Source organism: Thamnophis elegans, chromosome 14 (genome assembly GCF_009769535.1).
Source record: "Thamnophis elegans isolate rThaEle1 chromosome 14, rThaEle1.pri, whole genome shotgun sequence".
Lineage (NCBI taxonomy): Eukaryota > Metazoa > Chordata > Lepidosauria > Squamata > Colubridae > Thamnophis > Thamnophis elegans.
The window spans coordinates 5896384-5923348 of record NC_045554.1 but is presented as its reverse complement, the minus strand read 5'-3'; the positions used below and the strand labels follow the sequence as shown (position 1 = coordinate 5923348).

General features: G+C 45.1%; 1 protein-coding gene across 1 annotated transcript in view; it reads right to left on the bottom strand.

The window, feature by feature from the left end:
- The window catches only part of BAIAP2L1 (BAR/IMD domain containing adaptor protein 2 like 1), a 58672-nt gene extending 35290 nt beyond the window's left edge, over positions 1–23382 (bottom strand). Inside the window, exon 1 of the mRNA XM_032231346.1 lies at positions 23072–23382. Coding sequence (XP_032087237.1) covers positions 23072–23122 — 51 coding nt within the window. The 5' untranslated portion in view covers positions 23123–23382. The remainder of the gene's footprint in view (positions 1–23071) is intronic.
- Positions 23383–26965: the final 3583 nt, after the last annotated feature.

Sequence of the window (26965 nt, the reverse complement as noted above, 5' to 3'; positions counted from 1 at the left end):
CAAGGTTCCCTTCCAACCATATTATTGTACATGATTTATAGCATTTAGACTTCTATACCGCTTCACAGTGCTTTTACATCTCTCTCTAAGGGGGTTTATAGAGTCAGCCTCTTACCCCCCAACAATCTGGATCCTCATTTTACCCACCTTGTAATGATGGAAACCTGTGGACAAAGGAAGGAAGGAAGGAAGGAAGGAAGGAGACTAGAAATAGCAGACATAAACCACTTCGCAGTGCTTTTCAGCCCTCTCTAGAGGGTTTACAGAGTCAGCCTCTTGCCCCCAACAATCTGGATCCTCATTTTACCCACCTCGTAAGGATGGAAAGCTGAGTTAACCTTGAGCCAGTCAGGATCAAACTGTTGGCAGTGGGCAGTCAGCCTGCAATACTGCATTCTAACCACTGTGGACCATGGATGGATGGAAGGAAGGAAGGAAGGAAGGAAGGAAGGAAGACTAGAAATAGCAGACTTATATACCGCTTCGCAGTGCTTTTCAGCCCTCTCTAGGGGGTTTACAGAGTCAGCCTCTTGTCCCCAACAATCTGGATCCTCATTTTACCGACTCGTAAGGATGGAAACCTGAGTTAATCTTGAGCTGGTCAGGATCAAACTGTTGGCAGTGGGCAGTCAGCCTGCAATACTGCATTCTAACCACTGTGGACCAAGGAAGGAAGGAAGGAAGGAAGGAAGGAAGGAAGGAAGGAAGGAAGGAAGGAAGGAAGGAAGGAAGGAAGGGACTAGCAATAGCACTTATATACCACTTCACAGTGCTTCACAGCCCTCTCTAAGCGGTTTACAGAGTCGCCCCCAACAATCTGGGTCCTCATTTTATCGACCTCGGAAGGATGGAAGGCTGAGTCAACCTTGAACCGGGTGAGATTTGAGCTGCTGAACTGCTTAACACTTGACATGGAACTGCCCGTATAAACTATTGGGAAGATCCGATTGGTTCAAAAGGCAGCGGCCCGCATGGTTTTGCGCAAACGCAGACCCAAAAAGTTTTGCGCGCCGAACAATTAGCAATGCCGGCAGGGACCTACTCCTGGGCAGGAACATTTATACTTCAGTCAGCCACTGTTATGAAGAAGAAGTGAGACACAGAAAAAGAACACAGTGGAAACTTTTTCTTCGTTTTTATGTATAGGAACATGGAGACATATTTTAGCTGTGAAAAGCCAGGCGATCAAATTCTGCCGAGGTCACCCTTTTATTATGTCACTGCTAGATTTAATATGTTTACTTGCTTGAGCAAGTCTAGGGAGGTGGACTAGAAGACCTCCAAAACCCCTTCCAACCTGATTCTTCTATGCTCCGATTCATTTTTTATTGAGGAAAATGAAAACGGAAGACAAAGTCCACGCTCTCCTCAACATACGACAACAATTGAACCCCAAAATGTATGTCGCTTACTGAGATATTTGTTACGTCAGCTATGCCCCATTTTGCGACTTTGCTGGCCGCATTTGTTAAGTGAATCGCCGCGGTTGTTAAATTAGTAGCATGGTTTTGAAGTCAGTCTGGATTCCAGGAGACACTTCAACCGTCATAAATATGAATCAGTTGCCGAGGGTCTGAAATTTGATCCCACGGGCATGGCTGCAACTGTTGTAAGTGTGAAAAATAGCCGTAAGTGCTGTTGTAACTTCAAATAATCACAGTTCAATGTAAGTGAACTGTTGCAAGTTGAGAAATAAGTGGAGTAGACTTCTTTCCTAAGTGAAATTGCTTGGATGATTGGTGTAAGAAAGAGGCAGCTTATTATTATCGGTTTAAATGCTTTCTGCAAATGATGCGTTTGTGACAGGCACATGGCTACTAAACAACAGATCCGCGCATGTAAATGAAAATAAACTCATTTTCAGGAATTAAGTCCGTTGTCTTCCCATGACCTATTCCCGAAAAAAATTTGCCCCAAGTGTTGGCTTTGGTTAAGACATTCTGTGTTTCTCCTAACTAATTAATCTTAAGTTTAAAGACAATAATAAAGCAGAGTTAATGCGGAGTCCGCAGAGTAAGGATATTTCTTAAATCTGGTTTGTCAACTCGCTCACATTCTTAGCAAAAAGCCAGGATGAACCTCAATCCGAGTGTGATTAAAATCTTTCCAACAGTAGGAAGTTGCAAGAGACTTCAGGTTAATTTTTTTTTTACCCGCCTACTTCAGAATACGTATTTTGTGATTGTTTTTTTTTTTAATCAAAATAAAAACTTGCAAAGTGTCCTTTTGAAACAAAGAACTATCATGTTACTTTAAACGTAATTCTTTACACTGAGGGGGGGGAAAAAACCCACAGGGAAAATAACAACACAGTTACATCTGCGACCTGAAAATCAACAGCTTTAAAAGAAAAACAGTTTACATAAATTAAGGAAGAATGGGAAGGTTGCAATGGGTATAAACACAAGCAGTTAGCAAAATGGATTTAATGTAATCTGATTCCATCTGGCTTCAGATAGGATGGCACTGCAGTTCCTAGAATTTATAGCATCAAAGCTAATTTAGCAAACCCGTATAAATTTAGGAAATATAGCTCCAAATCTAGGGGAAAGCATTTAATATTGCAATTCGTCTTAAAATAGCAAGCCTGAAGGAGCTGGGGATTTCCGTCAACTCTTCCTCCTCCTCCTCCTCCTCCTCCTCCTCCTCCTCCTCCTCCTCCTCCTCCTCCTCCTCCTCCTCCTCCTCCTCCTCCTCCTCCTCCTTCTGTGGCCATAAAGTTGATCTTAAACCATTCACTCCTACGCAGTGGGCATGAAAAGTGCAACAGGGTGAAAGTATTTTATGGAAGTTCTTCCTTGTTGCACTCAACTCTCACACCTACTGGCGTGAAACACTTGGACGAGTCAAATGTTTCATCAACCTTGTTTCTCAAGCTTGGCAACGTGAAGATGTGTGGACTTCAACTCCTAGAATTCCGCGGCCAACCATGGGGAATTCTGGGAGTTGAAGTCCACAAATCTTCACGGCTGGGGAATTCTGGGAGTTGAAGTTCACAAATCTTCATGGCTGGGGAATTCTGGGAGCTGAAGTTCACAAATCTTCACATTGCTAAGGATAAGAAGCATTAGAATATCAAATAACAGAGTTGGAGATCTTCTAGTCCAACTCTCTGTTCAGGCAGGAGACTCTACACCATTTTAGACAAATGGATATCTAACATCTCCTTGAAAACCTCCAGTGATAGAGGACCCACAACTTCCAATTCCACCAATTAATTGTTCTCCCTGTCAGGAAATTTCTTCTTAGTTCCAGGTGCTTCCTCTCCTACCTTCTGGTGTTTGGAGAATAGATTGACCCCCTTCTTCTTTGTGGAAGCCCCCTGAGATCTTGGAACACTGCTAACATTGCTTTACACCATTTCACTGTTGCTTCATGTACACCTGAACAGGACAGAATTCTGTTCTGTTCTGTTCTGTAATAGAGTAGACTGGAGTAGAGTAGAGTAGAGTAGAGTAGAGTAGAGTAGAGTAGAGTAGAGTAGAGTAGAGTAGAGTAGAAGTTAGAAGGTACCTTGGAGGTCTTCTAGTCTGACCCCCTGCTTAGGCAGAAAACCCTATACCATTTCAGACAAATCTCTTCTTAAAAACTTCCAGCATTCACAATTTCTGGAGGCAAGCTGTTCCACTGATTAATTGTTCTCACTGTCAGGAAATTTCTCTTTAGTTCTATGTTGCTTCTCTCCTTGATTAGTTTCCACCCGTTGCTTCTTGTCCTGCCCTCAGGTGCCTTGGAGAATAGGTGGTCTTCCCTCTTCTTTGGGGCAGCCCCTGAGATCTTGGAAGACTGCTAACATTGCTCTACAGCCTGCCCCATTTCGCTGTTGCATCATATACACCTGAACAGGATGTCTTCTCTTAGCCAATCCTATTTCCCAGCAACAGTTCTGAGATTCGCTGGGTAAACATAGATCTTGGCTCAGTCTTGAGCCCAGGGAAGGCAAAAACTGGCATAAACCCTCTGGGTAAATATCACAGAAGACGCAAAAATAACCTTTCGAACGGTCTTGAGGACTTTGGCCTCTGGTTCAATTCAAGAAGCCACTATTATGAAGGAGCCAATGGGACAGAAGTCAACTCTGCACCTTCATTTTTGAAAGTGCCAACAAATAGTAGAGATGATAATTTAAAAAAAATAAACTTTTTATTTTGTTTATGGTTGTTTTTTAATTTATTGATCTTTCTTCCTTTCTCTTTTGCTCCCCCCTCCTTTCCTCTAGCCAATTATACCATAAAATCCCATACGCAGTAATATTCAAGTTCTTCTTTCTCTTTTAATTCTTTCTTGAGCCTATCCATCTCTGCACATTTTTTAATTACGTTTTCTTCTGCTGGTGGGTAATTATGTTTTCATTTTATTTTTTTCATGCCCTCGCCAGGATGAAATAATAAAATACGACGTTGGGAAAATAATGCAAGGGCTTGCCTTCCAGATCACAAAATACAGATTTTTAAGCACATAACATTTCAAAATAATAGAGTTTTACTTTACAGTTAGTCCTCAACTTAAAGACCGTCTGAAGTTAGGACAGCACTGAAAAAAGGGCCGTTTTTTCACACTTATGACCGTTGAGGCATCCCCATGGTCGCGGGATCAAAATTCAGATATTTGACAACAGACTCAGGGTTATAACGGTTGCAATGTCCCGCGGTTACATGATCCCCCTTTACAACCTTTCTGACAAGCCAAATCAATGGGGAAGGCAGATTCACGTAACAACCGTGTTATTAACTTCATAACTGCAGGGATTCACTTAACAACAGCGGCAAGGGAGGTTGTAAAATGGGGCAAAATTCACTGAACAACTGTCCCGTTTCGCAAGATAAATTTTTGGCTCAACTGCGGTCGTAAGTCGAGGAGTATCTTTCCTCTAAACAAGAAGAACAACTGATTTGCTGCAAAGCACTAGCCTCAAATATTCTATTTAGTTATGACTGTATCAGTCTGGACTTAACGCAGAGCCCCAGAGGCCTTCTTATAAAACCGAAAGGATCAAAGGGAGCTTAATTTTTAGTATGGCAAAGTATAGATATACGTACAAGTGCAGTTTACAGATTAAAGGGTTTTTCCTGCCCTTTGAGTATTGTACTAGAGAAGGTTTTGTTGTTCAAACAGAAATCCCTCGCTGAAAACTTCACCTTTGTTCCTTAAGACACAAACACTCACACACACCCCAAAATGATAGTTGCTAGCTACCTAGGTTGCTAGTTTTAAATTCAGTTTTGAACTCTTAAAAGGTAAAGGTGAAGGTTCCCCTCGCACATGTGTGCTAGTTGTTCCCGACTCTAGGGGGCAGTGCTCATCTCCGTTTCAGAGCCAAAGAGCCAGCGCTGTCCGAAGACGTCTCCGTGGTCATGTGGCCGGCATGACTAAACGCTGAAGGCGCACGGAACACTGTTCCCTTCCCACCAAAGGTGGTTCCTATTTTTCTACTTGCATTTTTTTACCTGCTTTCGAACTGCTAGGTTGGCAGAAGCTGGGACAAGTAACAGGAGCTCACTCCATTACGCGGCGCTAGGGATTCAAACCGCCGACGTTTCTGATCAACATCTCAGTGTCTTAGCCACTGCGCCACTGAGTCCCTACTCTTTATGATTCCTTCGAACACCTTAACTAAACCGATTAATCGAGAGCCGAGGTGGTGCAGTGGTTAAATGGAGCACTGCAGGCTACTTCAACTGACTGCAGTTCTGCAGTTCGGCTGTTCAAATCTCACCGGCTCAGGGTTGACTCAGCCTTCCATCCTTCTGATGTGGGTAAAATGAGGACCCGGATTGTTATTGGGGGCAATATGCTGACTCTGTAAACCGCTTAGAGAGGGCTGAAAGCCCTATGAAGCGGTATATAAGTCTAACTGCTATTGCTATTGCTATAATCCATTAAAAAAAAAGTTTGCAGCAATGCAGTAGGTCAAACTTAGAGACACACATTTTAAAACGGCCCTTGTAGAGAGAGGTGTAAGTTCTAATATTGAATTAAGCCCTCTGGTCTAATGATACCGTGTCTTTAAGTCCCCCCCCCTTCCGTTCTATGACGTGTCCGATTCTCGGACACTGCCTGGACTGGTCCCTGAAATTTTCTTGGCAAGTTTTTTTTTGGAAATGGTTTCCTGTTGCCTTCTTCTTAGGGCTGAGAGAGAGTGTGGCTGGCCCGAGGTCACGAAGCTGCCTTTCGTGCCCTAGGCAAAACTAGAACTCTCGGTCTCCCAGTTTCCAGCCTGATGCCTTAACCCTTATACAAGGGGTGCCAAACCTTGGCAATTTTAAGATTTGTGGACTTCAACTCCCAGAATTCCCCAGCCAGCCATTTGTGGACTTCAACTCCCAGAATTCCCCAGCCAGCCATTTGTGGACTTCAACTCCCAGAATTCCCCAGCCAGCCATGCTGACTGGGGAATTCTGGAAGTTGAAGTCCACAAGTTGCCAAGGTTGAGAAAACACTGCCTTGCAGTGAACTAGGGTAAATGAAACATGGCCTCGATAGTCCCCAGAAAATTCAATGCAACAAGTTTCAAATTCCCTCCTCTATCTATTTTCATTCTTTTCAAAGTATGTGTGAGGAATGTTGTGCAACCGGAATAAATATCTTCTGATATGAAGCCAATAAAAGGGATTGCAATTGCATGTTAAGTCAACTGGCACTCGGCCCTGTGAGGAGAAAGGAGTTACCAAGGGAAGAGCAAGCACAGATTATTTCCTTTTCGAGCTCTGGGTCCCCTGGGACTTGGAGAAATTTCGTTATGACTACTGAGCTTGGAATTTATATGGTTTGTGGTGATCGGGGCACTTCCTTCTGTCCTTGCAGAGAATAAGGAAAGTGGTATGAATAGCAGACTAAGACTTGGAAAGGGACCTTGGAGGTCCTGTAGCCAAACCCCTTGCTCAAGCAGGAATATGGAGATGTGCAAATTCTATTGCCAATGGGGAAACAATTTTTTAAAGCCCGGAACGTCCCCAAAAATGTTTAAAAGTGGCTCAGGCAGACGCCTCTTTAATTCACTGGAGTATAAGGATATAAATAACAGAATTAGAGGTGGGAGGGACCTCAGAGGTCTTCTAGTCCAACCCCCTGCTCAAGCAGGAATACGTAGATATGCAAGCTCTATTGTCAATAGGGAAACCGTTTTTTAAAAGTCAGAATGTCCAAAAAATGTTCGGAAGTGGCTCTTTCATTTACTGGAGAAGGAGGTTTAACAAACCAAGTTTTAATATTTTGTTCAGTGGTGGGATTCGTTTTTTTTTTACTACCGGTTCTGCGGGCGTGGCTTGGTGGCCATGGCAGGGGAAGGTTACTGCAAAATCCCCTTTCCCTACCAATCAGCTGGGACTCAGGAGGCAGCGAATAGGTGGGGGCATGGCCAGTCACAGGTGGCATTTACCGCCTCTCCGAACTACTCAAAATTTCCGCTACCGGTTCTCTGGAATTGGTCAGAACCTGCTGAATACCACCTCTGATTCTTGTTATTGCGGCCAATCTCAATAGAAGTAGTTTTGGTTTTCCAGTGAGGTGGATCTACCGAGGCTTTCTGCCTGATTCACAATCATCTGTGCAGCCCTTGGTGCTTTCTGAACTTAGTGGTTTATTTGTAGACCTTTCATTACCGTACCAGGTAACGTCATTAGTGCGCGTTGATAACCATCTCCTGTTTTTTCTAAGCCCCCTGACCTTATCAGGGACTTTAAATCGGTGTTTCCCAGCCTTGGGCAACTTGAAGGTGTGCAGATTCAATGTCCAGAATTCCCCAGCTGGTGTGTCCAGCTGGGGAATTCTGGGAATTGAAATCCACAGGTCTTCAGGATTGGCAAGGTTGAGAAACACTAGTCTAGAAAATAAAAGCGGCTTTTTCCTGGCACAATTTAAACTTTCTGGCCTAAAGTTCTTCAATAAAATGTCTGTCTGCTGCCTGAATACATCTGCGCTACCTTTGCTCGCCCGGTTAAGCAAGTTGTGTTGACACAAACAATCGTTCCGTGCCTTGCCAGCTCCTGACGGACTTAATGTTGCCGCTTGGATTTTTCTAAGGAGCGAATATGTCAGCCATTCTGTCACCATTTCCCTGTCAATAAATGTCCAAAAGGAGAATTTGCAGTGGTCTGGTTGTTTCAGGGCTTCAAATCCAAGTTCTGTTGACCTTGAACAAAGACGGAATTCGGGGAATAAAATCGAAGCCAGGGTGGATTTGATTTAGATCAAGTTGATTTAAATCATGATTTAAACCACAATTTAAATCGTGATCTCTATCCGGCAACGGCTCCTCCTCTGACCCGCTGTTGACTCACCGAGAGTCCCAATATTGCAGAATATGCAGCCACACGCTACCCAACTAAGCCCCATTTCATGCTGAATAAACTAAACTATGAATGTATCTTAAATAGAAAACCATCTTTAGATATATCTTTACTCCAAAAGCATTTTATTAAAATAAATTTAATTCTAAAAAAATCTGATTTAAGTAAAAAAATCCGATTTAAATAAAAAAATCTGATTTAAATAAAAAAAAATCTGATTTAAATAAAAAAATCCGATTTAAATAAAAAATCTGATTTAAATAAAAAAAATCCGGTTTAAATTTAAAAATCCGATTTAAATGAAAAATCCATTTTTTATTTTTTTATTTTTAAAAAATCATTGATTTATATCCACCCTAATTGAAGCACAAGGACCTTATTTTATGTTAGAGGATAGAAAGGAGGAGGGAAGGACCACAGAGTCAAATAATGAAATATAAAACTGCAGAAGAGAGGGTTATATTTCTATCCGGGCAACCTCATCATTTAAAAAAAAAAATTGTTGTTGTTAGTTGCGAAATCATGTCCGACCCATCATGACCCCATTGACAACATTCCTCCAGGCCTTCCTGTCCTCTGGAGTCCATTGACGCTCACGCCAACTGTTTTGGTGACTCCATCCAGCCACCTCATTCTCTGTCGTTCCCTTCTTCTTCTTCTGCCCTCCATCATTCCCAGCATGAGGCTCTTAGATCTATCTATCTATCTGTCTATCTATCTATCTGTCTATCCATCCATCCATCCATCTCATTTATCTATCCATCCATCCATCCCATCCATCCATCCATCCATCCATCTCATTTAGCTATCTATCCATCCATCCCATCCATCCTTCCTATCTATCTATCTATCTATCTATCTATCTATCTATCTATCTATCTATCTATCATCCATCCATCCATCCATCCATCCATCCAATCTATCATCTATCTATCTATCTATCTATCTATCTATCTATCTATCTATCTATCTATCTATCTATCTTTGCTATTGTTGTTAGTTGTGAAGTCATGTCCGACCCATCGCGACCCCATGGACCATGTTCCTCCAGGCCTTCCTGTCCTCTACCATCCCCTGGAGTCCATTCAAGCTCACACCGACTGCTTCAATGACTCCATCCAGCCACCTCCTTCTCTGTCGTCCCCTTCTTCTTTTGCCCTCCATCGTTCCCAGCATGAGGCTCTTCTCCAGAGAGGCCTTCTTCCTTCTCATCAGGTGGCCAAAGTCTTTGAGTTTCCTCTTCAGGATCTGGCCTTTTCAAGAGCAGTCAGGGTGGATCTCCTCTAGGACTGACCAGTTGGATGGCCTTGCAGTCCAAGGGACTCGCAGGAGTCTTCTCCAGCACCAGAGTTCAAAGGCCTCCAGTCTTTGGCGCTCAGCCTTCCTTATGGTCCAACCTTCACAGCCATCCATTGCAACTTGGAAAACCGTAGCCTTGACTAGACGCACTTGTGTTGGCAGGGTGATGTCTCTGCTTTTTAGGATGCCGTCTAGATTTGCCATAGCTTCCCTCCCCTTTTAATTTCTTGGCTGCAGTCCCCATCTGCGGTGATCTTGGAGCCCAGGAAAATAAAATCCGTCACTACCTCTAACCCCAACCCGGACATCTGACAGGTCTCCAAATTAAATTTGCTCTCCAGAATCCGCAGGGTTCCTTTTGACTTTTCCCCTCCATCTTATCATAGTTTGGCCTGCTGAATTAGCAGAGGTTGACTGAATGTTGGCTTGTGTCAACAAGGCACAAGTAAATCCAGAAATAAACAAGGGCCCGATACCCTAAGAAGGTTTGCCTGAGCAAGTTGACATTAGCAGAAGAGGTGATTCAAAGGTGAAGAGGAAAAATACTTGGATTTTTGCCGCTTGAAAGCAGTCCTACAGTCATTGGGAAAAAGCTAGACCATGTGAATTTCCACGGGTATGGATTTCTTTTTGTTGTTTATTAAAAACCAGCTGATAACCTGGTGTTGCCCGGGTATTTATTTATTCTAATCCTGAATTAGACAGGATTTCTAATGTTGGATTTTCCCCCTTACCAGAAGGAGCCCTCGTGGAGTACTGTGAAGCCGTTACCACAGCAACTCCACAGCACTGTAGAGTAGAAGTCACTTTAACGCCGTACGGTAGAAGCCACTTTAAGGCACAACTAGCTGTATCTTAACAGAACACACACCCTGAGGGGTGTTAGGCTGTCTTATCCCCACAGCATTTGTTTCCAGAGAGTAAGTCATCTGTGTACCAAGTTTGGTTGAAATTGCTCGAGGCGTTCCAGAGTTAAGCTGGAACACACAGACAGACACACACAGAGCCATTTTAATATATATAGATAATAGATAATAATAAAGGCGGGATAAAATTAAACACATAAAAATATTTTTTACACTCTAGGTAGTCCTTGACGGTGGCAGTGTCCCCGGGGTCATGTGATTCCCTTTTGCAACCTTCCCACAAACAAATTCAATGGGGAAGCAGTGATTCACTTAACAGCAGAGCAGGAATGGCTGTAACACGGGGCAAAACTCACTTAACACAAGACTCCCTTAGCAACATAAATTTTGGGCTCAGTTGCGGTCGTAAGTCAAGAACTACCGGTAAACATCCCAAAACACCATCACTCTGCTAAACAAATAATTCTCTCAACACCGTCAAACCATTCACTAAGGCTGCATTACTATTACTATAAGTCTTCTCCTCTCCATTACTATTACTATTAGTCTTCTCATCTCCATTACTATTGCTATTAGTCTTCTCATCGTTCCTATCACCCATCTCCTCCCACTTATGACTGAAGCACTGATAATTTGTTGCTTGTATCTTTACGATTTATATTGATATTGTTTCCCGATTGCTTATTTGTACCCTAGGACTATCATTAAGTGTTGTACTTTATGATTCTTGACGAATGCATCTTTTCTTTTTATGTACACTGAGAGCATCTGCACCAAAGACAAATCCCTTGTGTGTCCAATCACACTTGGCCAATAAAGAATTCAATCCTACTATCTAATTTGGGAAAAATGGTACAAATGGCTAGATGATAGAAATCGGAAATAAGAATCTAAAAAATATATAGTTTGTAGTACAGAAGAAGGAGTTAGTGAAAAGAAGGTTGGAAAGTAGGATTTACAGAAGTAGAAGAAGGTATTCATTAGTTAGAAGAGCAATAAAGACTCTCTGATACAAATAACCAAACAGACTGATGAGCAAAAAGTAAGAAATAATAGGATGATAAGTGTAAAAATGTATAGAGATGGATTGAGGGTGTTTGTAAAAATGCACCGATAAATACCTGCCGTACGAAGGAACGGGAAGTTCTAACGTTACTTGTAAGTGTGGTGTATGTCTCTGTCAATGTGTATAACTGTTTATAATAAAAAAATTAATTCTATTCTATTCTATGCGCCACTCATGGGAATGAGCAGTTTCCAAGTTCCTGAAATTGTGTGTCGTTTCTGTCCTTTATCGCCTAGGAATATGCGCCTAGTTATCTTGCTAGGGCTTAGAGCCAAAGCAAATGAACTTAATCCATTATCTTAAGGGCCCTGCCCAACAGCTTATTTTTTCATGCGCTCTTTGCTGTGAGTAGCACTAATGGATCAAATCTCACACGTCTCCAAGGGCGATATAGGCATCCTGTTCATTCAGTCCTGGATGCACTCCGGGTTTACATAGAATTAAAGAGTTGGAAGGGAACTTGGCGGTCATCTAGTCCAACCCCCTGCTCGAGGAGGAGACCCTGACAAAAACACAGATTGGGAAGTTTGGTGGTGGACTTGCAGGCGTTTCATTACCCGACTAGGTAACATCATCAGTGCTCGGATGGTGTGGATGGTGTTTTGACAGTGATGGTGATCATTAGGTACAGATAATGTTACTTAAATTGGGTAATCAAATGTCTCAAAACAAAAAAATACAACCGAGCTTAGACAGCACCAAATCCTCTTCCTCCTTTACTTTAAACCACATTTTCTTCTAGCATTGATGATGTTACCTAGTTGGGTAATGAAACATCTGCAAGAAAACAACTGAACTCAGAGAGTTCAACCCCTGAGCTATAGCTAGTCTCTTCAGCAGGACGGAATTGCCTTTAATAGAGGGCTATTAAAACATTGCAACTGGAAAAACCATAGCCTTGAAAGTGTGTAGAGTCAAGGCTATGGTTTTCCCAGTTGCAATGGATGTCTGAAAGTTGGACCATAAAGAAGGCTGAGCGCCAAAGAATGGAGGCCTTTGAGCTCTGGTGCTGGAGAAGACTCCTGTGAGTCCCTTGGACTGTAAGGCCATCCAACTGGTCAGTCCTAGAGGAGATCAACCCTGGCTGCTCTTGAGAAGGCCAGATCCTGAAGAGGAAACTCAAAGACTTTGGCCACCTAATGAGAAGGAAGAAGGACTCCCTGGAGAAGAGCCTCATGCTGGGAACGATGGAGGGCAGAAGAAGAAGGACTGCAAGGCCATCCAACTGGTCAGTCCTAGAGGAGATCCACCCTTGACTGCTCTTTAGAGGGCCAGATCCTGGAGATGAAACTCCAATACTTTGGCCACCTAATGAGAAGGAAGGACTCCCTAGAGAAGAGCCTCACGCTGGGAACGATGGAGGGCAAAAGAAGAAGGACTGCAAGGCCATCCAACTGGTCAGTCCTAGAGGAGATCCACCCTTGACTGCTCTTTAAAGGGCCAGATCCTGAAGAGGAAACTCTAATCCTTTGGCCACCTAATGAGAAGGAAGGACTCCCTGGAGAAGAGCCTCATGGTGGGAAAGATGGAGGGCAAAAGAAGAAGGGGACGACAGAGAATGAGGTGGCTGGATGGAGTCACTGAACCAGCCGGCGTGAGCTTAAATGGGCCCCAGGGGATGGTAGAGAGCAGGAAGGCCTGGAGGAACATTGTCCATGGGGTTGCGATGGGTCAGACATGACTTCGCAACTAACAACAACACTAAAAAGGATCTGGGTTGCCACTAGATGGCAGCAGAGTTTATTCTTTCTGTGGCTCTCTTAGGCCATCTAGTGGCTCTCTGCAGAAGAGTAGGCAGAGTTAAGTGTGCCATCGGCTTGCACTGGCTGGGGAATTCTGGGAGTTGAAGTCCACCCACCCTAAGAGGTTGAAGAAGCCCCTTTGGTGGTCTATTCTCCCAAACTTCCCTTTGTAGATCAAGCACCTTCCTTGTAGCACCACCGGTTGGCTTGAAGAGGTGCTCACAAACACTTGCCATTATAAGTGCTCTTCCCACGCTATCAAAGTCCTTATTTCTGGTCTCGTGCCTAAGAGATACTTAGATGGTGTGCCAGTAACTGGAGATTTCAATGTGCAGATATGGATTACGAGTGCTTACTTCTCTTTGTTTGTGTCGAGGAGGTTGAGGACACTTCCCTTTTTTCTTCCATCAGATCAACCCCTGCTTTTGAGTCCCATTCAAAGTGTCCGTTATTACTTTTAAAGCTGTTTATTGGCATGGAAACAGGACACCCAAGAAACCATCTCATCCCAAATACATTGACCTGTTCTACCCAGTCAGGCTGAATACAGAATTACAGAGTTGGAAGGGGCCTCGGAGACCTAAGCGTAGTACACAAAATTGTCTGCTACAACCTCCTACCTGTCAAGGACTACTTCAGTTTCAACCTCAATAATACTCGGGCAAACAATAGACACAAACTCAAGGAAAACCGCTCCAAACTCGATTGCAGAAAATACGACTTCAGCAACAGAGGGGTCAACGCCTGGAATGCTCTACCTGACTCCGTTGTTGCATCCTCAAACCCGCCATAGCTTCAACCTTAAATTGTCTAGCGTGGACCTCACCCCATTCCTAAGAGGTCTGTAAGGGGGCCTGCATAAGCACACCAGCGTGCTTACCGTCCCTGTTCTATTGTCTCCATTTATTTGTACCCATTTCCTGTATTTATGTCCATATTTATACTTATACCTGTTATCTCGTACATGTTCGACAAACCAAATAAATAAATAAAATAAATAAACCTCCTGCTCAAGCAGGAGAGCTTATATGCTTCCAAACAAATCCTGTCCAGTCTCTTCTTGAAAGCCTCCAGCGAAGGCTAGGAAGATAGATGTTAAAATTAAAGGTGTATGTTGAAATGGAATTATAAATACCATCAACATAAAATGGAGCTTGCGCAGAGGCTGAAATACACCAAGTAAATGAGATGAAGAGTGGGAAGTAGAGGAGAGAGGTAAAGGAAGGAGAGAGGGAGAGGAGAGAGGGCAAGGAGGGGAGAGGAGGAGAGAAATGAGGAGTGGGAAGTAGAGGAGAGAGGTAAAGGAAGGAGAGAGGGAGAGGAGAGAGGGCAAGGAGGGGAGAGGAGGAGAGAAATGAGGAGTGGGAAGTAGAGGAGAGAGGTAAAGGAAGGAGAGAGGGAGAGGAGAAAGGGCAAGGAGGGGAGAGGAGGAGAGAAATGAGGAGTGGGAAGTAGAGGAGAGAGGTAAGGGAAGGAGAGAAGGATAGAAGAGAAGGCAAGGAGGGGAGAGGAGGGGAGAAATGAGGAATGGGAAGTAGAGGAGAAAGGTTAAGGGAAGAAGAGAGGGATAGAAGAGAGGGAAAAGGGGGAAGAGGAGGAGAGAAAGAAGGAGTGGGAAGTAGAGGAGAGAGATAAGGGAAGGAGAGAGGGATAGAAGAGAGGGCAAGGAGGGGAGAGGAGGAGAGAAATGAGGAATGGGAAGTAGAGGAGAGAGATAAGGGAAGGAGAGAGGGATAGAAGAGAGGGCAAGGAGGGGAGAGGAGGAGAGAAATGAGGAATGGGAAGTAGAGGAGAGAGATAAGGGAAGGAGAGAGGGATAGAAGAGAGGGCAAGGAGGGGAGAGGAGGAGAGAAATGAGGAGTGGGAAGTAGAGGAGAGAGGTTAAGGGAAGAAGAGAGGGATAGAAGAGAGGGCAAAGGGGGAAGAGGAGGAGAGAAAGAAGGAGTGGAAAGGGGAGAGAGGTGAAGGAGAGAGGAAGGGGAAGTAGTTAAGGGAAGGACGACAGAGGGAAGAAAGGTGGTAGGGAGGAGGAGGAGAGAGGGAGAAGAAAGTGATGGATAAGGTACAAATATGGAGAGCAGGTGTGCCAATAATCGTTTTTGGGAGTTGATGGTAAGACAAATTGATGTAAACATGTAACAATATAATATAATGTTGGTTATGTAATAGTATGCACGTGGTTATTTGTTATGAAAATGAAAAAAAAAAAACTTTACTTAAAAAAAACCCTCCCGTGATGGGAGCAGCCACAACTTCTGGAGGCAAGTTGTTCCACAAAGAATTGTTCTCACGGACAGGAAATTCCTTCTTAACTCTAGGTTGGATCTCTCTTTGTTCAGCTTCCATCCATTGTTTCTTGCCTTGCCCTCAGGTGCTTTGGAAGGTAGGTCAACCCAAGGAAGGCATGCTGCGTTATCTCCTTGGTCAACTGGCAGGATCTAGGGGAGGAAATTCATTCCCAGCTGCTGCTGCCCCAGCCCTATGGGACATCTTCGCTCCAGAGGTGAAGCAAGACTCCGTTAGGATTCTGGTTTTCTGGAAGATCTGGTTTGGCCCATTAGGACGGAGGTCTCAGAATATGATGCCGCCATGGGGGATATCTGGGGGGGCCTGTGGGCACCCCTATTCCTTCTTAACCTTCTAGCCCTTGCGTTTTTAACCCGGTTTATTTTTACTTCATTCATTTTATTAACTTGTATGTCGAAGTTTCAACTTGTTTTTAAGCTATGCTTTATGTATTTTTATGATTTTATAAAGCTGTTGTAAGCCGCCTAGAGTCCCTTAAGTGAAACTGTTGGTGTAGAACAGGGGTCGGCAACCTTAAACACTCAAAGAGCCAAAATGGGTCCTAACCAGACCCCCCCCCCCCGTTCAATTCTGGAGTTGACCAGAAGTCCGGTTCCCCCCACCATAAAGTCTCCTCCTAGCACGGCGTCTTTTTCCTTTACCAACTGGAAGTCCGGTTCTCCCCACCATAGAGTCTCCTCCTAGCGTGGCATCCTTTTTCTTCTACCAACTGGAAGTCCGGTCCCCCCACCATAGAGTCTCCTCCTAGCATGGCGTCCTTTTTCCCCTACCAACTGGAAGTCCGGTTTCCCCCACCATAGAGTCTCCTCCTAGCGCGGCGTCCTTTTTCCTCTACCAACTGGAAGTCCGGTTCCCCCATCATAGAGTCTCCTCCTAGCGCGGCGTCCTTTTCCCCCTACCAGCTGGAAGTCTGGTCCCCCCACCATAGAGTCTCCTCCTAGCGCGGCATCCTTTTTCCCCTACCAGCTGGAAGTCTGGTTCCCCCATCATAGAGTCTCCTCCTAGCGCGGCATCCTTTTTCCCCTACCAGCTGGAAGTCTGGTCCCCCCACCATAGAGTCTCCTCCTAGCGCGGCGTCCTTTTTCCCCTACCAGCTGGAAGTCCGGTCCCCCCACCATAGAGTCTCCTCCTAGCGCGGCGTCCTTTTTCCTCTACCTGTCCTAAGCGAAAGCCCTATTGATTGTAGAGCCGATCGGTGAGAGGGAGCCGCAGCAGAGAGATAACAGAGCCGCAAGGGAACATAGCAGCTCTCATAAAAAGTGGAGACTTGTAACTCACAAGCCCTTTCTTTGAGGAGGACTACTGTGGCCACACCTCATTCGATAGGCTATGAAAGTAGATTAGCACTGCTTCCCTTTCTGAGTAAATATGCAGCCGCCTCTGAGTCATGAGGCGGTAAAGAAAACGTCCCAATTGTTTTCTTATGCTCATACCTCCAACTAATTATATTCATGAGATGTAAGCTGTTTTAGCCGGCCGACCAACCTGCCTTAATCGGGAATAATTTCTATGTTCCATTCCCCACATAGTCCCGTCCTGTTTATAGGAAGTTAAAACCCACCCCTCTCCTAGAAAAATGAAATATCCTGGGAAATATTTGAACAGGCAGAATATTACATTTCCCTGGAAAACAAACGGAGAAACATGTTTTTAGGCAGGAAATAGATTCACTCTTAATAGCCCCCCACCTTTGTCAACGGGCCATTAAAAGGCCTAAGGCAGTCCATTCTACATAACAAAGTAGGATTAGCCTTCCGCAGAAACCTCATCAGAAGGCACCTGGGAAAATTACATCAGCCAGCAAGGCAGCCGAACTCAAGACTCAAAACACAGCCTACAGAGTTGCCCCTCCGTGCCCCCACGGGAGTCTGGCAGAATCAGAATGCAAGATCAAGATCAAAGGCCGGAGAGGGCATAAAACCAGGGACTTTCAGCATCTCTCCCTCTTTTTTTCTTCTTCACCCAACATCTGGAAGCATGGGATCCCCCTTTTCTGTTCGGGAGCTCAAGCCGTGGGATCCTGTCCACCATTAAAACCATCTTTCCAAGCAGCCTCCGTGTTTCCAGTGTCTTTTCCCCCCCCCACTTGGAACTGAAGCCAGAAGGACGTTTCTTCCAACAATGTAAATTAGAATTTCCTCTTTAAATCCCACCAAGGTTAGGTGAAAGCCGGCTTCTCCCCCCAGCAGCTGGATGGTGAGGTTTCCGTGGCTGGAAAACACAGGTGACTTTCCCTAACCCCACCCAAAGGGAAAACCTCATGCCTCTCTTCTGCCAAATAAACACACCCGGCTGTCTGAATCAGACCTTCTTCTTTTTTTTTTTTGCCAAAGAAAACCAACAAGGCTTGGGAAAAGGGGCTGACTCACAAGTCACAGGACGGGCCCAGATCCCCGGTGCTGGTTTTGCAGGCAGAAAAAGTTTTTTTTAAAAAAAAAAAAACCTGCAAGAAAAGAGGCAGACCCCAGAGGCGGGAGAGAATTTGAAACGAAAGTGGAATAGGTTAGAAATCAAGCAGGCTGGTCAGCCCAGGGCGTTGAAGCGAGACAGCAAAAAAGAAGTGTGGTTTGGGGGGGTAAGACCTTCTGGTTGAAGTCAAAGGCCGCAAACCCTGGTTTGTTTGCCATGTTTTCACACATGGATGGTTTGCATAGAGAGCAGTCTTAGTTCTGTTGTTATTAGTTGTGAGGTCATGTCTGACCCATCGCGACCCACATGGACCACGTTCCTCCAGGCCTTCCTGTCCTCTACCATCCTCTGGAGTCCATTGAAGCTCACGCCGGCTGCTTTGGTGACTCCATCCTGCCACCTCCTTCTCTGCCGTCCCCTTCTTCTTCTTCTGCCCTCCATCGTTCCCAGCACGAGGCTCTTCTCCAGGGAGTCCTTCTTCCTTCTCATCAGGTGGCCAAAGTCTTTGAGTTTCCTCTTCAGGATCCGGCCTTCTCAAGAGCAGACAGGGTTGATCTCCTCTAGGACTGACCAGTTGGATGGCCTTGCAGTCCTTCTTCTTTTGCCCACCATCGTTCCCAAAATGAGGTTCTTCTCCAGGAAGTCCTTCCTTCTCATTAAGTAGCCAAAGTCTTTGAGTTTCCTCTTCAGGATCTGGCCTTCTAAAGAGCAGCCAGGGTTGATCTCTTCCAGGCCTTCCTGTCCTCTCCCACCCACAATTTAAGCTCACGCCGACTGCTTCGGTGACTCCATCCAGCCACCTCCTTCTCTGCCGTCCCCTTCTTCTTCTGCCCTCCATCGTTCCCAGCATGAGGCTCTTCTTAGTTCTAAGCTCCAGTTGAAAATGAGCATCGCAAGCAATGCAGGTCATACACGACTTACAACAAGGGGGGGGGGGAGAGAGAGCCAGAATTTTCACTGCTGAGCAAGTTAAGTGAGTCATACCTGATTTCATGACTTTTTGCCACGTTTAAGTGAATCACTGCAAAAGGTTTAGTAAAGTACATGGTTAGTAAGGAAATCTGACTTTAGAGTTTAGAGTTTTAGAGTTTTATTGGGATTTATAGGCCGCCCTTTTCCCTGAGGGGACTCAGGGCGGCTCACATTCGTAGGGAAAGGGGAAGTGCAATATAACACAAAAACAGTATGTGACTAAAAATAAACAGTAAAAAACACAACTTTCATTCAGCATTCAACACTCGGGCGGGGTGAATTAGAGACTTATCCCCAGGCCTGGTGGGATAGCCAGGTCTTGAGGGCTGTGCGGAAGGTCTGGACGGTGGTGAGGGTGCGTATCTCGATGGGGAGATCGTTCCACAGGGTCGGAGCTGCTACAGAAAAGGCTCTCCTCCGCGTAGTCGCCAGTCGGCATTGCTTGTAGGACACTGAGTAGGGAAGTCATAAATTGTGATCGTGTGAACACCGGACACTTCAGCCATCCGAACTACATGCCTGTTGCCAAGCATCCGAATTCTGATCGTTTTGATCATGGGGATGCTGCTGCTGCTGATAATACTGCAGTTTACTCCAAACAGTTTTGAAAAGAATAGTTGTAAATTGAGAACTACCTAAAGGTAAAGCTTCCCCTCGCACATATGTGCTAGTCGTTCCCGACTCTAGGGGGCGGTGCTCATCTCCGTTTCAAAGCCGAAGAGCCAGCGCTGTCCGAAGACGTCTCCGTGGTGATGTGGCCGGTATGACTCAACACTGCTGAAGACACACGGAACGCTGTGACCTTCCCACCAAAGGTAATCCCTATTTTTCTACCTATTTTACGTGCTTTCGAACTGCTAGATTGGCAGAAGCTGGGACAAGTCACGGGAACTCACTCTGTTATGCGGCGCTAGGGATTCGAACCGCCAAACTGCCGATCTTTCTGATCGACAAGGTCAGCATCATCTTAGCCGCTGTGCCACAAGGAGAACTACCTACACAGTACTAAAAAAAAATGGCTTTTCATCCACTCCCAGCCAAGGTGACAGGACTTTAATTTAGATCCAGAGTCTCTTTATGTTCACATGTACATTTGCACCTAAAGGGGACATGCAGAGAACACTTTTGCGCCGAGTAATGGAAACCACCTCAAAGTTCATCTCAGCGAACTTTTCCTCCACCTGGAATCTGCAAAGACGGTGAAAGCATCTTTCTTCGGAGTTCCGAAGAATTATTCCTGATAAAGTGTCCTTGACAGCTACCGAAAACGGAGAGCGAAACAGCATGTTTTTCTTTTCTTTTCGGCCAGTGCAAAATGGTGGTAAGATTTCTGTGGTAAGACTCTGTTCATAAATAATAAGGCAGGCCTGGAAGACAATACTGTATGCGTGTTGGCTTGGCTTTATCCAAGTTCCTTCTCCTGACCTTGGGACCTATCGGAATAAAATGCTCCTCTTGTTCCCCCCCCCCGCCCCAGAATTTAACCTTTGTAGGGTCACTGAGGGCTTAGTTCTAGGTAAAGCCAAAATAACTCGTAGCACACGCTGATTAAAAACAAAGGAAGGTAGCTTGGCACAACGGCTTGGTTTAAACAGCAGGCTAAGACAATGTTTTTCAACCTTGGTAACTTTAAGATGGGTGGACTTCAACTCCCAGAATTCCCCAGCCAGCATTGACTCTAGTCTTAGGTAAATGGAAAACAACTTGCAGCGCACGCTGATAGAAAGAAAGAAAGAAAGAAAGATAGAAAGAAAGAAAGAAAGAAAGAAAGAAAGAAAGAACCCACAAAAAGGAAGAAACTTAGGATTGGAAGGGACCTTAGAGGTCTTCTAGTCCAACCCTCTGCTCAAGTAGGAGATCTTATATCATCCCGGATAGGAGATGGGGAAATATTTGTCCAATCTTTTCTTGAAAACTCCCAGCGATGGACCATCCTGAATATATCTATCTCTCCCCTGCACTCATCAGAAGCAATTCTTTTTTTTAAAAAAAGAACAAGGGCTTCTGAGGCATCCTGCAAAACTTCGGCTAGTTGAGTTCACTGAATAAATCTGGATTTTGTTTCCCTTCCCATTTGGTGATTTTTCTGACTTGCTTGCTTATAAATCATTTCAACTGGAAATCAGCACAGTTCAGGTGTGTCAATTTACAACTCCCAAATTCCTGTCATCCTCAGTCAATGGTGTGTCCTTCTAGCGAACTACAACTCCCATCTTCTCCAGCTAAAAGCCAATGGGAGCTGTAGTCCAATCGGCATCTAATTGGGGAATCAGATGCCCCAATTAGATGCACATTGGGGAAGTGGTTTAGCTTTCCACTCACTTTCTAAATATTGTGAGAAAGGACTCACAAAAGAAACACGCACACAAACACACCCTAAAGCACATCTATTTTTACCAGCACAATGTTGAGCTAGCTATAAAAAGTAAATAGCCATCCTTACAAAACCAATAATAAGCAATCCATAAGAAACAAGATCAGCAAATCCGAAAGGAGAGCAGGAAATAAAAAAAAAATATCATTGCATAACCCCCAACATTAAAAAATAAAAAGCAATATATCCTTACCCCCCACACATCAGGTTGCCAACAAAGAGCAATAAACCAATAACAGTAAACAAATAGACCCTGATTCTTTTTTTTTTAAAGACACATTAAAAATGTGCTTTCCTGTGACTTTTCTCTCTATTTAAAATCATTTCTGGAACTGTTCCCTTAAAAAAAAAGTCTATAACTGCTTTAAAAAGGAGCAAAGCAAGAAAGGACTTTGGGGGGAAAAACAACACAAAAGGGGGAGAAAAATCACAAGAAAACAGCCTGGGAAATGTTTATGTTAAAGTAGCAATTCAACACTTGACTTTTTTATAAAGAAAAAAAATCACATGAAAGTAATTACAGATATAACTTTTTAAAAAAGTACTACCAAGACTTTTTGGAGGAGCAACCCTGGATAGAATACACACACACACACACACATATTCACACGCACACACACACATACATATATACATATACATATACATACATACATACCCTGGATAGAATACACACACACACATACACACACACACATACATACATACCCTGGATAGAATACACACACACACACGCACACGCGCACACACACACATACACATATACATATACATACATACATACATACATACATACCCTGGATAGAACACACACACACACACATACAGACACACACACATATACATATACACACATACACATACATACATACATACATACATACATACATACATACATACATACCCTGGATAGAATACACACACACACATATATATACACACACACACATACATATATGCATATGCATATGCATATATACACATATACACATATACACGTATACACATACACACATGCACACATACATACATACATACCCTGGATAGAACACACACACAAACACACACACAGAGAGAGATATTATAAAAGGGAAAATAAGTTTACAAATGTCAATAATTGTTAGTATGGAAAATATAGATATATAACATTATGAGTAGAGTAAGGGAAAAACCATAAATAGGCTAAGTTAGAAATTTAGTTCTTTTTCTTTTACTCTTTTTGGTCATTATTGTTGTTATATTATTGTTACAGTTATTAGCTTGTGTGTTAAGATCTGCTATTTTCTTTGGCTTTGGTTTGTCATTGTTATCCTGACATGTCGCTTGTCTTTTCAATTAAAATAAAAAAAAAAGAAATATATTTTTTTTTTTAAAAAAAAGGAGAAAATCCAAGAAGTGATCTGGTTTTTTAAAAACAAAACAAAAATAAAGCAAACAAAAAAATTCCCACGAAAGCAGCCAAGGACAGATTTTTTTTCTTTTTTTTTAAAGGAGCGATGCAAGGAACAACTTTTTTTTTTTTTAAAGTCGAAACTCCCACCAAAGCAGCCAAAACAGAAGTTTGGCTTTGCAACCTCCCAGCCCCATAAAAGAGCAAAAAATTAAGTTTGCCTGGAGTCAGGCTGGGTGGGGAGGGAGACGAAGAAAGCCCTCGCCTGGTTGCAATTCGGGGGTCCCTTTTCCCCCTGGAGGGGGGGAAACAAGACCCCAGCCCCCCCACTCCCTTCCCTCTCGCCCCCCCCCCTCACCTTATAGGTGCTCTCGGTCAGCTTGTTGACCTCTTCGGGACCCCGAGACATGACGGCGGCGGCCAAAGGAGGCGAAGCAGGCGGGCTAGGTGGCCCCGGGCGGGCAGACACGGGGGCTGGGATCCCCTCGGGACGTGTGAGGCGGCTTTGGGTCCCCGGCGGGCGTTGGGGAGGGGACGCGAATCGCGCAGCGGCGCAAGGGACCCTCCTTCCTCACCGGCGCCCTCCGCGCCAACTGTCAAACTTGCGGAACCGGCCACCTCAGCGGAGGGAGGGGAGGCAGGGCGGGCGGTTCCCTCGGCGCGCGCGGCCACGCCCACCCCTGAGGTGAGGCGAGGCGAGGCCGGGAGTGGGCGGAGCCGGGCGAGGCCCCTCGCGCGGAGGGAGGGGCGTCTCCCCGAGAGGGAAGAGCCCGCCCGCCGGGCCTCCCTGAGGAGAAATCTGCGTTCCGTCGCTTTCTTCTCCTCCTTTTTCCTCCCGCTCTTTTTCTTCCTTTCTTTTCGTCCCTCCCTCCCCCTCTCCCCCGCCACCGAGGAGACCGAGCTGCCTCTTCTTCCTCCCCTTCTGGGCGCAGACAGGGGGGCCCAGCTGGTGGACGGGCAAGAGTTGTATTGGGACGAGGAAAGGAGACCACCAGGAGATGCCTACCTTGGTTGCCAATGGTTTCCACTTCAGGAGAGGTGCTCCCCTGTAGTGGAGCTTTAATGCTAAGGTACCTTAGGAAGCAACCGGTTTGGATAGGGAATGGGTGGTGTGTGTGTCTCTGTGTTTGTTCGTTTCTGTGTATAGATAGATAGATAGATAGGATAGGATAGGATAGGATATTGGGACGCAGAAAGGAGGCCACCAGGAGATGCCTGCCTAGGTTGCAAATGCATCTTTTCCACCTCAAGAGGGATGCTGCCCTCTAGTGGAGCTTTAATGCTAAGGTACCTTAGGAAGCAACCGGTTTGGATAGGGAATGGGTGTGGTTTGTGTGTGTGTGTGTGTGTGTATGTGTGTGTATGGATGGATGGATGGATGGATGGATGGATGGATGATAGATAGATAGATAGATAGATAGATAGATAGATAGATAGATGATAGATAGATAGATAGATAGATAGATAGATAGATAGATAAGATAAGATAAGATAAGATAAGATAAGATAAGATAAGATAAGATATTGGGACGCAGAAAGGAGGCCAGCAGGAGATGCCCGCCTAGGTTGCAAATGCATCTTTTCCACCTCAAGAGAGATGCTGCCCTCTAGTGGAGCTTTAATGCTAAGGTACCTTAGGAAGCAACCGGTTTGGATAGGGAATGGGTGTTTTGTGTCTGTGGGTGTGTCTGTGTGTCTGTGGGTGTGTGTAGATGGATGGATGGATGGATGGATGGATGGATGGATGGATGGATGGATGGATGGATGGATGGATGGATGGATAGATAGATTGATAGATAGATAGATAGATAGATAGATAGATAGATAGATAGGATAAGATAAGATAAGATAAGATAAGATAAGATAAGATATTGGGACGCAGAAAGGAGGCCAGCAGGAGATGCCCGCCTAGGTTGCAAATGCATCTTTTCCACCTCAAGAGAGATGCTGCCCTCTAGTGGAGCTTTAATGCTAAGGTACCTTAGGAAGCAACCGGTTTGGATAGGGAATGGGTGTTTTGTGTCTGTGGGTGTGTCTGTGTGTCTGTGGGTGTGTGTAGATGGATGGATGGATGGATGGATGGATGGATGGATGGATGGATGGATAGATAGATAGATTGATAGATTGATAGATAGATAGATAGATAGATAAGATAAGATAAGATAAGATAAGATATTGGGACGCAGAAAGGAGGCCACCAGGAGATGCCCACCTAGGTTGCAAATGCATCTTTTCCACCTCAAGAGAGATGCTGCCCTCTAGTGGAGCTTTAATGCTAAGGTACCTTAGGAAGCGACCGGTTTGGATAGGGAATGGATGTTTTTGTGTGTATGTGTGTGCGCGCGCGCGTGCGTGCCTAGGTGCGGGGCTTTGGGCGAAGGCTGGAGGGAAGCACCGCTGGTGGCGAAGAGCCGGAGGGCCTCGTTCCAGTGGGACTGCATCATGGCTTGAAACTGGCTGACCATCTCAGCTCGCAAAGCCTCCAGGCGCCAGTACCTGGCCTTGAAATCCAGAGGTCTCCCCTCTGCTTGGAGGGAAGGTCTGCCCATGCTCGTAGTCCTCAGCGAGGTGCTTCTGCTGAGCCTCCTTCTCCGTCAGATCCAATCTGAACTGAGCTGTTTGCCCAACTCTTTCTCACGGTGGCTGCTTAGCTCCAGCAACTGCTTCCTGTTGGGGCCCTAAGGAGCCCGGGCGGGCAGGCGAGGAGTGCCTGGGAGGGGAGGGGCGAGTAGAGGCTGGCGAGGTGCCCCTCGACGGGAGTGACATCGAGTTGGCCACACCCACCCAGTCACATGACCACCTAGCCACGCCCACCCAGCTTCTCATTAGGCAGATCCTATTAGTGATCTGCGGGATTTAAAATTATGAATTTAGTGGTCCCTGAGGTCGGAAAGGCTGGTGTCCCCTGCCCTAAAGCGATGGGTTTTTTTCTCTTTTGCATTTTCTTACCCCTAAAGGCAGAGGGGCAAACCAGAACCAAGCCAAACCAGCCGTGGTGTGCAAAAGGCATTGTGAGCAGAGATGGTTTAAGACAGTAATGGCGAACCTTTTCAGCACCAAGTGCCCAAATCGGAACACAAATGCATGCATGTGCCTGTTTTCAGGCCATTTTTACCTGGTTTTTTTGGCCATTTTTAGGCCGTTTTTGGCCTGAAAAACAGTCCAGAAAAAACTTGAAAAACGGCCCCAAATCGGCCTGGGATTTGGCCATTTTTGGGTCCATTTTCCGGTGCTCCAGTGCCCATGAAGATCAGCTTGCCGGTGCGCATGTGCGTCACAGAAAACAGAAGAGCAGCTGGCGATGGCACATGTGCCACTTCTAGCACGCATGCCATAGGTTTGCTATCACAGGTTTAAGAGTTGCCCGCCTTGCAAGGATTACCTTTCACTGGCCTGTGAACCAGGAATCTTGCAGAAAGAAAGGAATGCGGCTCGTGACATTTGCAAACCGGGTTGAGACAATCAAGAACAAATTCCAGAGGCCTCCTTGTGTGTTAGCTTTTCTTAGAAACCACCTGCAACGCAAACAGGTTTATGATGGCGGAAATTCTCGGCTGCTGGAGCCTGTTCGTCAGGCTGAAAACGGCAAAACCTTCTTCTGTTGGAAGGAATATCCCCCTGGGTTCAGTTCCAAGTGGGGAAGGAGACACTGGATTCATGGAACTTGCTTGGAAAGAAAGTTGATTGATGATGGACAGGACCACACGGTTTGAAGTCCTGGACAAAAAATAATAATAGAAGGGATGCCAAGAGTGCCCTGTTTTTATGCCTTTTCTGGGCTTTTGAATTTGAGTTTGTCCCAGGGGCAACTCTGTAGATTGTCCTGAGTCCTAGGCTTGGTTGACTTTTACTGGGTGATGATGTAATGAAAAGGCTTTGGGATTCCTATGATGGCTGTGTGTGAAGGAGGTGGATCTTTGTTATGCAGAATAGACTGGCCCAGGCCTTAATGGCCCATTGACAAAGGTCATGGGGCGGGGTGTGTGTGTGTGAGTTTCTGCCTCCCTTTTAGGGGAGATATTCTACCCTTTTAATATTTCCTAAAATATCTCATTTTCCTAGGAGAGAGGTGGGTGCTAACTTCCTACACTACTTTGTCACAACCCCATAATCCCTGAATTCAGTGACCAAGTTCTCACGACGCCTTTATCTCTTGCGTGATATCACCTCGGTTGATGTACGGTGGTTCAGCTGTAAACTGCGTGACCCGACAATTGCGCGATAGACGTATGCACGCCGACAAAATAATGCC